This window comes from Phaethon aethereus (genome assembly GCF_964289735.1).
Source record: "Phaethon aethereus genome assembly, chromosome: 13".
Lineage (NCBI taxonomy): Eukaryota > Metazoa > Chordata > Aves > Phaethontiformes > Phaethontidae > Phaethon > Phaethon aethereus.
In genome coordinates, this window is record NC_138589.1 from 5,249,770 (window position 1) to 5,263,927 (window position 14,158).

At 36.8% G+C, this 14,158-nt stretch overlaps 1 protein-coding gene across 1 annotated transcript in view; it reads right to left on the reverse strand.

Moving 5' to 3' along the window:
• The window catches only part of FTO (FTO alpha-ketoglutarate dependent dioxygenase), a gene marked incomplete at its 3' end in the record, with an annotated part of 251,934 nt that overhangs the window by 86,704 nt on the left and 151,072 nt on the right, over nucleotides 1–14,158 (reverse strand). The window contains exon 9 of the mRNA XM_082005743.1: nucleotides 9,338–9,396. Coding sequence (XP_081861869.1) covers nucleotides 9,338–9,396 — 59 coding nt within the window. The remainder of the gene's footprint in view (nucleotides 1–9,337; nucleotides 9,397–14,158) is intronic.

Here is a 14,158-nt window from a genome sequence, read left to right on the forward strand (position 1 = left end):
CAGTTGTATATAGAGGTAAGAGTTGTAATACAGTAGGCTGAAGAAAAAGGTGCTGCAGATGTGCAAATTAGCACGGTGTTAATCGAACATTTTATTGTATATGAAGAAGGAGCTGAAGGCATGAGTTACTGTGCATGAGTGATGAGCGTCAATGATGAGCCTTATAAATCACAGTCAAACTAAGCTTTGCTTACCTATTGTCTGTTTATACGGAGGATAAGAAGTGTCTTTTCAGTACAGAAATATCTCCTAACATCTCATAATAACAAAATTAAAAATATAATAACTAAAACCAATGCATATACAAATATATTTATTGATTCCAAACAGTAACATTATTTCTTCCTATGCTCCTCCGTTTTGTTACCTTAAAAAATAATTCTGGGATACTATAATAAATACTTAAACATCACAAACAGAATATCTATGAAGAATATAAATGCCAACAGAAATGCCAGGAATGCATGACAAGAGTTTTTGTTGACAATTTGTCAATGAAACCAAGCATCTAGAATTCTAAGTCTAAACTAGAACACTACCAACATCTATTCCTACAGAATTAATCTCTAGCGTGTATCTAATTTGCCACAAGATTATTAGGTCACTTCCTCAGAAACATGATATATACACTTTCCACAATCCCAGACACTATTTGCAGCTCTGCACCTTCAATGAGCAAAATCTCTATCAAATTCCTGGGTCTGCTGTAGTTAATTGCAAAGTTCTCACAGACATCAATGTCGACCTGCATTTCCTCATATTAGGAAACTTAAATGATGCAAAACATGAATGAAAATGGCAAGCTCCAATGAAGACTAAAATACAGGGCTAGCCTGAATCATATTGCCTGTTTTGAAGACAAAAGGCTGAGTAGCAGCTAGAGAGAGCGAACAAAGCACATGGGGAAGTGCAGCATCACAAATTCTCAAGCAAAGGCCCTGAACGGATTTGTGCGTCTTACATCTCATTCGTATTCACTCTCAAGTCAATGCTACTAAGACAAGACCAGAGCATCCATTTTGTTTAACACAAATGCACCATATTTCCATTGCGTACTGTCCTTCAAGAAAGGCTGAAGTGTTTTAAAATTCTAAAAGTTAAAGAAGACTATTTATTGCATTTATAAAAACTGTTTAATAACTACATTAGCAAAGAGGAAGAAACAGAAGAAGAAAACATTTTCTGTGATGACCAGTAATTATACACTCCCTTCCACCACAGCCACTCCTGTCTCTGCCATATGAACTATTATTCTCTGAGAATTCTTTTTAGCCTGTATGAGCATAGTTAACTGTTTTGACTTGTGGCAAGTTGCTTTTAATTGCTTCAATGTGAAAAAACCAGTGATAATTAAATTATCATGCAGATCTCCCAACCGTGTTGACAGTTTCAGTACGAGAAACATCACATTAAAGTACACTTTCACAGCATAGAGTAAACCATGAACAAACCCTTGGAAATTGGCCATGTTGATACTAGCAGTGAAAGCTGAGTAAAAATATTAACTTAATACAAGATAAAGTGCTACAGCAAAGCGACAATTATCATTAATTTTCATGATTATTTTCAGTACCATACAGAGAGAAGAAAAATATCTAACACACGACTTTTGTAAACCAGTAACACAGTAAATTCATATTCCTGTAGTGTGATGCCAAAATGAATATTTTTCTTTAAATTTTCTACCACTGCGTGAATTTGTTAGGGATCATTCTGTGTATATCACCCCAGATCATGCAGCACTTATATGACAACCCCTTTGTTCCTACAGAACTACTCCAGACAGCAGGAGGACATTTCTGGAAGTTTACAGAATACTTTTTAGCCGTTCTGATTTTCATTTGTCTCTTCTGGAGGTGAATCTGGGGTATGTGGATTTGCAGAGGTGGACTGCTGGGTCTCTCAATACGGTCTTTTTTCCTTGGGCTACTTTACCCCTCAGCCCTGTTAGACTTTCTGTGGCACATCTCAGAGCTGCAGTAGATGAGTTCAGAGCACAAGTCCTATAATTTATAAAGAGAATCGACACACTAGATTTTTACCTACACCTTTGAAACTTCTTGACTTAGTCTTTTAACATTTCTCTGCTACCTTTCTGAAGCAGGCTGAGGTCCTAGCTCCTCATTCTCGACTATGAATCTCCAGATAAATCCATGTAACATTTTCTGAAAGACACAGATAGTGCCTCTGATACGCTGCCGATTTTAAATGAAGGCTGAATTCTTACGCCTATGGCAACAAGTTTTCAGAAGGAAGATTTATTTCACATCTTATCTTGAAGAATGACCAGAATTCTGACTGACTGAAGGGCCCATGCCAGCAGCAGCTAGCACTGAGCGTGGAGCCCAGTCCCTGGGGACTGAAAGTCAGCCAGGTGGAATTCAAGGTGACTAACTGCCCACTTTGTACTGCCAGCCAGCACATTCCCAAAATAGGGCACTGCATTGGCTAGGGAAGGATTTGGTTACAGCAGACAGAGGATATTACTAGCACAGTATATGTCAGCTACTATTTGTCTCTACCAAATAAGACTTAGGGCCAAACATTCGAAGACAGTTAAGACCACCCCTTGGTTTTGGGCCAGAAGGTTTAACTCCAGAAATCATTGCTACCACAAAATTTGCGGTGTAAACTAGAAGGCTCTCAAACCAACATTTGCAAATGTGCTTACAAATCAAATAAATTGTTTCAGCTGCAACTACACTTTTCTGCAAGTGCAGAAGCATTAGCCTACTGATTTTTATTGTCTGTTTCGACATAGCTGTGGAAGCAGTATTCCCTGCAAGGAAACTTAATTTAAAACTTGCGCTTTCTTGTTTCAAGTGAAACAAAAAGTAAAATAAGGCCAGTGACAATACTCATACTACTCTTCAGAAGCATAAAGAGCCTTTTCCACACTAAAATACCCCCCCCATATATATATATAAAATACATATATATACCCACACATACATAAATACTACATATAGTTTACGACAAGCTTAGCTAACATGATTTTGATTGCTTTACCAAAGGTCAATGTAAGACATGCATTTTAGTTCCGTTTTATCGGTTAGAATTCAGGCTTCCCAACCTACCTAGCCTATAAGGAGTGTAAACTCTGTCCTTCACCAGGCACACATTCTGTCTACCTTGATCCTGCATGAACTAAATGCCAGCAGTCACCTCGTGCGGAATACTGCCGTGGCCCTTCTCTGTATACGCTATCGGCTTTTCAAGCTATGCACAGCTCTGCTGTGGAAAAACAGGTTTGAAAGACACAACGAGCTACCTTTATTTAAACATCTTCCCACACTTAGTAGCACATACTAATCAATTTCTTAGTTGAGATATAAATATACTAGTACAAAAACACGCTTCTAAATTTGCGTACCCAAGATTGCGCTGCCTGAAGATTTTGCGAGTCCCCGCAGACAGCTCCTGAGATGGACACGGCGTGTGTGTGGTACCCTCCAGCTAACTGATTCGCCGGCAGAGCGGCAGAAGGTGGTTTCAGGCCTTCTGGAAAACCAGGGCCTCCAAGGGAACACATACCCCACATATTACTGACAGCGTTTACGGTCTCAGAGACATGAGAAAAGACACCGGCCGTTTTAGCCTTGCCTTTCACTTCCCTTTCCTTCTCTCCGCATTCATTGTGACACCAATTTTACTTTTTTTCTTTTCTCTCACATTTCAAGCTGTCCTTGAAGTCTTTCTAAATGTTTCAAACATAAGAACTATAACCTCTCCAAGTTTAACAGCGTAGATTTCACTTCCAGCCATACTAAACACCCATCTTCAAGACCTGAAGTTATTAGAAGCTTAACCTAACAATCACAAAGAAACTATTATTATACTAGTAGAGAAACATCTGTCAACTGTATTTATAGTTTTTAAGAAACTATGCCTTAATGAGATCCTATGCTTTGTGTTCAGACAATGCCCATGGATTACGTCTGTGTCCTACAAATCCTGCCGTTATAAAGTACAAAGCACAGCTTTTACATTTTATCACTATTATAAAACATTCAGCAAGATTTTCTTTCAAAAACAACACTTTGTTTGGATTGGAGTAACAGCAAAAAAAAAAAAAAAGGACACCACCTTAGCTGACATCATAGCACTACCTAAATAAAACAGATACCAAGGTTCACGTTAACATGATAAACATTTGAAACAGAATTTGATTATTTCAGGGGTCTTAAAAGGTTTTTTGAAGAGTGAGACATAAAATAAAAGAAATAAAAGTGTAAAATAACCCACTCTTCTGCTATAAATCATTGACCTCCTTTTCCCAAATCCATTAATAAAAACAGCGATTGTATTTCATGTTACAGTTATCTACAAAAGACCATTCTTAATTGCTCTTAAGGCATCATGTTTTATTTTAGCCAGGTTCACATTTTATTATAGAAGACTAATGGGGCATAGACTCCCAGCAGAACTTATTTTAAACCTTGGACCAGTCAACTATAAAAAGGGTATAAAAATAGTTATAGAGGCAAAATAAAAATTAAAAACGATAGCTAAGCTTTCAGATTTACAGGTGTAATAAAATGTTTCATAAACTTTTGCTTTCATTCCAAAGCTTTGTCATGAGAACACGCAGAATCTTTCTCCATTTCAGAAGTGTATGTTCAAATGTTAAATCTTTCTGTTTTCATTTTTAGTTTAATAGGCTTGCTTGGGTACATGCAATTTCTTAAAATTTATTGCTATTTCATTAAATATCCTTGCTGATCAGAATGCGAGAGTGATAAAGAGAACCATTACAGGATAATAATAATAACTTAATGGCATTTCTTGTTAATGAGGTAATAACAAGAGGCCTTCAGGCTTTCTGCTTCAAAGTTTATTTAACCAAACTACTTTTGTTATTATCTTATTAACCAGAACCCTCAAGTTGTCGTTGCCCTAATAATAATTTGAAGATCTACTGGATTCATTTATCAAGATAGTTAAGGAATCAAATAACAAGTTAGAGCTAAGACCTTATAAAGCCTCACGATACTAGACAGAGATGACCTCGGCTCTATGTAACACTGACTTAGTGCTGATTCAAGACAATAGGTGTTGCTATGCTGTTTGCAGCAAGATCTCTCAGAAAAGACTGAAATCCTAATCATTGAACTCCTGTACAGAATATCTAGCTAATCAAAGAAATTAGCACTTATGTCCTTAAAAATTCTAGCTCATTTATGCCATCTTGCCTGCCTACTTTCGCTTATTAGTTGCAGCCGGATACCATTCCATTTTAACTCCAAATTCAATTTTATCTATGTAGCTGAACTGCAACTCAATTACAAATTTCTTGATATTGTGGGTATGATTTGAAAAAACAGTCGTCTTAAAAGAAAAAAAAAAACTTTATTGTCACAGTGGAAAGTGATCTGAACAGTCAGAACTAATCCAGATTCGTGGGGGCTGGCTTTCTTTATATATTACCTACTTTTTAATCTACTCCTGTAGTTTTTGAGGTCTATGATTAATTCCAAAGGTGGTTTATTTTAACGGTAAAGCCATGTCTTCAAATGGCTAGCATGGTCGACCTGCCAAAGAGCTGCAAAAAACCCCACTATTGCCTACCATGGCAACAACAAATAAGGGAGACAAGGAGGGTGAAAAAAAAAAAAAAGGTTTTCTACAAGGTTAACTGTACATGAATATTTTGGAACAATCTGGTAGCAAAGAGGTAAAAGGACTTGACTGAAAGTCTACTGCTGGGAAGGTGCAGTCACCCGATGGTTTTTGCTCAAGTCTAACCAGAAGCTGTGGTTATAGCCACGGAAGCACCACCTTTTGTTCACAGAATGGGCTAGTTCTTCAGTACTGTGCTACAATACTCAGTTTTATGTACTGTTTCAGCAGGTTGCATGCTGCTAAAGATAACGAATTTTCGGGCCGAAGGAGCTATGAAAATCTGTGACATGAAATGTGTGTAGTGTCTCTAACTGTTCTGCTCCATTTCTGCTTGTGCTAGAATTAACCAAGGCAAATTATTCATGTGGAAACACTGTTCCTCCACAGAGAAAACTGCTTCATTATGCACATACGCAAAATGACGTGTGCAAAAATGTATATGCAATAGATATCTCTATTACCCCAAGATATCAGCAGCTAACAGGTTTATTTCTAATTCCCCATCATACTCTCCTGCCACAAAGACTTTTAAATAGAAGAATCTGGGACTGGCTCAAGTTTGTTCCCAGAGGCATACTTGTAAAGATAAAAAGAATAGGATCCCCCTCCCCCTTCTCCCTATTTTCGTAGCTATTAACAAGGAGAAGGGCTAAGGAAGGAATGGAATGTTTAGCCCAGCACCGCAGTCTCATCTTGCAGAAAAAGAAAACAAGAGCAGTGAAGCAAAGTAGCTATGTTCCTATTTCTGGGCCTAAATTCCTGTGCCAGGTTGCCTTTTAATGTCTGGTTCTCAAAGTTTTCCTACTCTTAATCCTTCTTGCTAAAAAATTTGTTTTGTTTTTTCATCCTACAGCTTCTGGCAGCAAGTGGTATGTAAATGTTCAGCGGCCCATCTGAACCCTGTTTCCGAACAAAACAATTTCAGTTTCTAAGTGTCTGAATTACTTCAACTACATCTGAGGATTTACCTATTGAAGCTTGAGCAGCTCCCTTTCAACTCTGAATGAAGGAAGAATTATGAGACTGGAGTTATTCAATGAGAGCTATCTGTCCTGGCACTTAATCAAAGGGATTAGGATTTGGAAAGAAAAGCCTACAGGTGATCCTCCAGGAAGCATACCAAGCAGTTATCAAAAACATACAAGTTCAAAGCAGCTCAATTTTCATATGTTAAAAGTATTTGGATGAAGCCTCAGGCTTGTTTCTAGGTAAAGAATTGTGTTAAAGCTGTTTGTACTTGCATACTTAGTAGACAAGGGAATGAAATAGCATGTGGTGAAGCAGTACTAGGTCCATCCAACCCTGATGTAACACAATAAATCAATCTTGTTCTGTTAGCGAAACACGATCTGATACTGAGTCCAGGTTTCAATGCTCTTTCCTCACTCCGGCAGTCAGAACAGACACTCATTTACCTCTTCAGCAAAGAAAGCTGCCATAACATAAAGGGAAAGATGTGACACGCTACATCAAGCTCTTTAACAATTGTTATTAATCTTGTAGCTATGTTCTCCCCCTCCACACAGTATTTTGAATTTAAAATACGTTCAGTATCTTTAGTTCGCAAGGCTGTTTTTAAACTATTAAAATACTAATAAACAGAGGCCTGTCTCAGTCAACTAGAGGTGTCAATAATCAAAGTTAATGTTGACCCGTAACTCAACTACAATGGTTTTATTTACCAGAAGCGTTAAATCATACTGGCATAAAAGGGCAGGTTAGGGATGACGAACAGCACGTTCCGTCGCATTGCCAGGAGAGGAAGGAACACTCGAGTAGCGGGGCCGGGACAGGTGTGGATCCAGGACAAAGCACTTAGGAGTTACAAGCCTCACCACCACATCTCTGAGACGGCTCTCCTTGCCACCAACAGGCAGTTACGTTTTATACGCAATAAATGGAGATACGTCTGTCCAGGAGGAGACAGAAATAGAAAGAATCCACTGTACATAGTATGTTCCTACCTAAAGTCACCATAAATCACACAGCCAGTCGTCATGTAAGTTAACACTGAATCATTCTCTGCGAAGTTTACCCGCACAGTCTGTGAATACCGAGCGAGGTGCAGAAAGCCGAGTTCTGCTCACCAGCGGCAGCTGAGGTACACTTGGCACCAGCAGTCTGGAAACCGAGACAGTTATTCAAGTACCAAGTACATGGCTTTGGGCCACGCAAAAATTCTTAAAACTCAAGAGGTTTTAAATATGTATATATACATCTCTCTCCATATATATTTAAACATCTGTATATATACATCCCTCTCTCTATATTTATACATCTCTCTATGTATCTCAATAAATCATTATATCAACTTGAGGGCAAGTACTTCACAGCCCAGTCCACAGGAAAGGGGAACGGCACTGATTTCCCAAAAGGGAAAAAAAAAATTTCCACGCAGAAAGGAAGAGGAGGGGGAAATCTGTTCAGCACCCCAGCTTTCAGTCTTTGCCTGATAATAAGTTAGAAAAAAACCTTTGTGTTTCTTCTTTCCATCTTGTTAATATTACCATCCTACACCCATATCATATGTATAACCCTGCGTAACAGCCAACCAATCAACCAAATTCTGTGTGTGGGAAGTAAAGATATCTGCATCCATCACTTTCTCTGGCAAAGTAATGAAGAAAATTTGGAGCACCTCATACGGCAAAGTTAATGGGACCGGCTCGGTTAACACAAAAGCAAAAGATAAATTCTATGAAATGACAGAGCTTGGAGTTGCACAGTATATGTGGGAAAAGTACTTTAAAATTAGATGTTTAAAATACTCTATATGCTTACAAAAATATTAAGATTAGTCAGTATTTACAAAACTACTTAGTCGTAAATTTTAACCAAGACTTAAATTGTGGTTTTTTCATGGATAAGTCTCTGTCTTAGCTAATTTAAACAAATAAACAATGGGTTTGGAGAAAATTGTTTTGAGTCATTACAGATCGTTCAGAATAATTAAGTTACACACTCCTGAAATACAAACCTTGTAACAAATGCAAACTGTAGCAGAGCTATCAGGCATGACTAAGAAACAATACCATAATACTGACTCTCTGTGGCTTCCAATCATCTTTGCATTAAATTACCAGTATAAATACTCCTCAGAGACAGTCCTGAAGTCCTTATTTGGGCCAAATTCACACTTAAGAGCAGCAAGGTTTACCCTGAAGTGTTTAATAATACGTAACGGGAATAAATCTTCAATTATATTCTGATTCTGTCTCCATATAGACTTGTATGATTATGTTCACAGCTGTAGAATCAGGGCCTTAAATGTTCATAGGAAAAAAGTAAGGAAAAAACCATGCAACGGTTTTCTCATGTGTCCTTCACGGTTATTCTCTAAAAAGGCAGAGTTATTGAACAGAAATATAGATTGAAACAATAAAAGTCTACTAAAATACACCCTTGCTCCAAGGAAAACATACATAGTTTATTTTGAACTGATGCTTATACAAGTGAAACTAAATGAGTAAGAAGTCTTACCTTATTAATGCAGGTCTCAAGGCATTACATTATCAAAAAGTTGTGTGCTGCGCTACAGAATAAACATATTAATGCCTAATATTTTTAGCCGACTGATAAGCAAATTAGCTCTTCCAAAGAAATTCCAAGGTCTAAAAAGATACTAGTACTCTTTAGGGAATTGCCCAATACCCCAATGCATTTATATATTTCACTTGGGTCTTGATTTACACCTGTATCAACGGACACTACTCACAGTCCTGATGTTGTGCTAGACACCATATAAACAAAGAGTAGTAATCAGCCATGAAGAGCCTACAGTCAAAAAAAGAAAAGGACAAATAAGGCAGGAGAAATTCTGTGTTATGATTACAGTAGTACAGAGACATCAAGCACCTTCCCTAAGTACCTATACAAAGACTAAAAAAAAGCTGGAATTGAATCCATACCTCTTATCTCTCTTTCCAGAGCATAGAAAAAAAAACCCCTATCAAAGTCAACAATAGCCGAGGGCACGCAGCACTTTGTAAGATCAGTCCAGCAAGAAGTTCATCTTTCTTTAAAATAAAGCTATTGAAAGCCAAATATCACTGTCATTCATAATGGTGCAAACCTGCACAGATTCTTTATTTCAGTGTAGATCCTTAGAGTGGAATTTGCCTCTGGAAAGAGTCAGTTATTAAAACTGATTAGTTTGGTAAGGAATTTTAACTAACTTCAACGGAGTTCCTTTGGATTTACAGCAGCATAACAGTGTACTTGTCCTTGTACAACTAAAATAAAAGGTTATACCCATCAGCTCCCTGTGCTGTCTCTCATAAAAATAGAAAGGGCTGTTACCATCACAACATAAACACTGGAATACATCTTGTGTACACTACTAAAAAAAAAAAGAAGAAAAAAAAAAAAAGATGTATTGCATGATTGCTACGATTTTATTCTTGCGTCTTTCTGCCAAAAAGAAAATATGGCTTTAATATAAGTTTACATCTGCGTGGTATTACATGCATGTAAAACAGATGTAACCTAATTACATTTTCATTTAAATTGCTAAATAGCTACTTAAGTAAAAAGCTAAAATAACATACAAACAACAGTTACTATAATAACAAGTGTACTTAGAATTAAATGAAAGGGATCAAAGCTACAGCATACAAAATTTGAGCTGGTCTTTGAAAAAGATACAGTGACATAACAGCACTGTATTGATTTACTCAGTAATTTAATGTCTCTACAACTCAGCCAGAAGACACATCTCAGTTTAGCAGAGACACATGGAGGAAAATTCAGAGAGCTTATACAAAGACTTTGGGTCTCATAAAGATTAGACATACTCTACTAGAGATTATGTAGCAAAATCCCAAATTGGAAATTAGAATACCAATGCAATACAATCAACTTGATTATAGTTTTAGGCAGAACTGTCTGAACTGGCTGGACTCAGAAATCATGTCCCAACAGTGCAATCAGAATGTGTTTTTTTTTATTTTTAGCAGAAAACTGCAGTCTTCAGAAGAGATACCATATTTATTTCTGCTGCTCTCTATGCAAACATATGTTCACTAGAGCTAACTTTGAGGGGCTAATCAAAATATAGTGAGTACAGTGGAAAGACTAGAATCAACCCTCCTGGGTCTTTAAAGAAGGGAAAATAAATCTAATTTTCATTCAAACATATTTACCAGAAAGGTCTAAAATTTCAAAGCCTGGACACAAATACAAAAGGATGACTTGCATTGCTAAGGCATATTTAAGCCTATGTGAGACAGTCAGGAAAAGGAAGCACAAATGCAGGATTCCGTATTCCTACCGTCACTCTCAGGAAATTAAGACAGTGGTAACATTTTGTATTAATATATTTCCATTACATGCAAATAGCTGTGCCTTCTATTAGAGCACCACTTTAGGGAAAAGCAATCATACATTTTTATCTGCAATAAATCCTGTCTTTTAATTACCTTATTTGTTTATACTTAGTATCTTACAGAATTCGCCTGCTGCATGCTTGTCTTTCCAAGCCAAGTGTACAGACTTCCTCCGTAGGTGGATATGAGAGAGTGGAATTTATATCTACTGCATGAAGCAGCTATTATGTAGGTTTTGTTTGTACATCTACACTTTGCTAGAGACTGTTCTTCATATCCTATTACATTTCCGTTGACTTATTAGGTTGCGTATGACTGATGAAGGTTCAACAGGCTGATAAGCAGAGCTCTGTAGGAACATGCAAAAGCATGTCATTTTTTTTCTAACAAATTATTTTTATATTAAATAAACAGGGATATTATTGAGTATTTTTTCAAAATAATGCTGATGTAAACATTAAAGTTAAACTGATGCTTTCGGTACCTGCAGGACACTTATCATTAGTTGACTTGAATTAAACTTTGTCCTCTTTAGAAACACACTGGGGCAAGATCGATGTGTGCTTGCTGCTTTGTTGAAAAAAAGACAAGACAATAACACTTACACAGATGACTCTTCTGCACAATGAAGGGATAGAGGTAGTAGCTCTTCAGCACCAAGGAACTTACTGAAATGTTCAAATTCACATTATTTTCACTTTTCCTGACATTTTAATTTCATTTAGTTGTCCCTTAGATAATTAGCTATAAAACACCTGAATTTATGATTCTGTTTTCCCCTAATCTGCCAGACCCTAACAAATTCTGTTAAACCATTTCAGTAGGAAATTCAAACACCAGTTTTTGTAACTCACGCAGTTTGTTTTGCATATGCATATACATATGTTCTTTAAAGTTATTACTTGCTTAAAAAGAATATCTACAAATATCCAAATTCCATCTAGGAATTGCCTTTTTCTGTGAGATTGTTTTGTTGACACCGCAAGCAGCAGCGATCTAACCAGATTCCAGTTTGACTTGAGGTGGTCACTCACTGATAAACCACACCTCTTGTCCTCTCATTGTTTGCCTTGGAATTTTAATCTTTAAGTATAGCAAATTCTAAGGAATCGTACAGCTGAACATGTGCTTCACCTACTAGCAGTTTGAAGGCATAAGAACACGTAAAGTAAAGAGCACAAGCTATTTAACCTTCCCACTTACACAAAACCATATGTAATTTGCAACAGAAAGTTGGGGGTTGTTCAGTGATAGGAGGCACATTTGAAACAACTTCAGTTCCCAACCAGGTCAACAAAAGTTCAGCTTGCTCAGCATTTAATTACAGGTATTTAGTATGTGTTCAGCTCAGGACGCAAGCAAAATTCCTATTTAGGGTCCTCAAAATCTATCTCCCCTCATTTCTATTTTATTAATAGTCTATTCTTCTCTGCTTTTATCCATCCAGACATCACTACCAGAGGTTTAATATTTACAGAGTATTACTTAAAGCATAATATACACTTTGATTCTGTACAAAAATCTGACCTTGAAACCAAAACATATTTTACTGTTAAGGCACAAACCAATTTGGGGGAATATGCAAAGGCAGCAAGTAGATCTGAGTACTCCCTGTTGCCATCGTACATCGGAAGGAAATAGGACTACTGGAAAGTCCTACTTTTAGTAGTCTACCTGAAAAAGATAGATCAAGTAACATCACCAACATTAGGTGCAAGAAGGTTTTGAAGCAAAGGTTCGATCTCCTTCTGCATCGTTTATGCTACCTAGAACAAACGGGACTTAGCTGATGGTAGCAGGCTGCTGAGATTGCAGAATTCCTGGCTTCCGGACACAAAGTTGCACACCTCCCCTTTTCTGCACTAAGGCTAAGTGCATACAGGCTGAAGTACATTTTTACGTGTTTTGGCACTAGATATGGATCAACTGGGGAAAAAAAAAAAAAGATACATTTATCTTGTGGAATCATGGCTTTTTCTTTGCTAATTTTAAATAAATTATCTTCATTAAAAGAAACATGAATTAACTTGCCAGGCAGACGTTATTCTGGTGGTCTCTCCTGTGCGGTCTGGATAGACAAAATAATTTTTCTGAAAACTTCCATTTTTGCGTAACACTGAAGCCCTATATGACTATTTATAGAAATCTTTTGAAATAAAAAAAGAACTCTGTGTGTTTTTTCTACTGGAAAAAAGCAACAGCAGTTACTTTATCATGAAAGCTCCAGTGTTTGCAGTAATACGCATTAGAACATTGACACTTCTGAAGGAGGAACCAGCCTCTGACCCTATTTTGAAGTGCCAATACAACTTTAGTGCTTGCATTTTAAAATATATATCTCCTTCATAGCTATTTTACGTGTAGACCTTAGTCCCTCAGCAGTAAATACTCTTATTTTCACATTAGCAGAAGGCCCAAGACTAACATGATGCTCTGATACAAAAGACTTTCCGTCTTGGAAATCAGGTTGTCTTTTCCTCTTAAGCTCAGAATCAAAAGCATAAAATCATGTGTGCATTTGGTGGTGGACAGATATAGAATCATAAACATGGAAATGCAAACCCTTCACTGAAATAATGAGTAAAACATTTTTAAATAAATAAATTTTATAAATAATAAATAAATAATAAAAATAATTAATAGGTAAAATATAATAAATAATTTTAAAAAACTTTTAAAAATTAAATAAAACGTTGGCTCTATGGAGGAAATATCCTTTGATTTGACTTGTTGTTTTTATGTTTTAAGATAAATTATATCACTTTCCAGCTTAGCTCTATTTCCTCTATTAATATATAGCTGTGTAACTTTTTTCCTCTTTTTTTTGAAGGGGGACATATAGCTGCCTATGATTATCAGAAACTCATGAAACTGACCCAGTGAAGAATTTTTTTCCCCCAATTACCAAGCCATCACACTTGCAAGTGAGTTTCTCTCCCTCACAAACGATAATCACACTTCTGCATGCTGCCAGCATGGAAGCCAACAGCTCTGCATACAAGTCTGTTCACCACGAATCGGTAATTTTTTTTTCTACTTTTTTTTTCTGTAATACCTTCTACACAATTAAAATCAATACTGCCTGACAGAATAAATCACTACCAAGAAAAACACTCCACCTTCTGACACAAGCTGCCTTTCATAACACAGGGACAAGTCGAGTTACCCTCAAGATATGTATACATTTTTGCTCCTTCATGGTCAGTGTACTC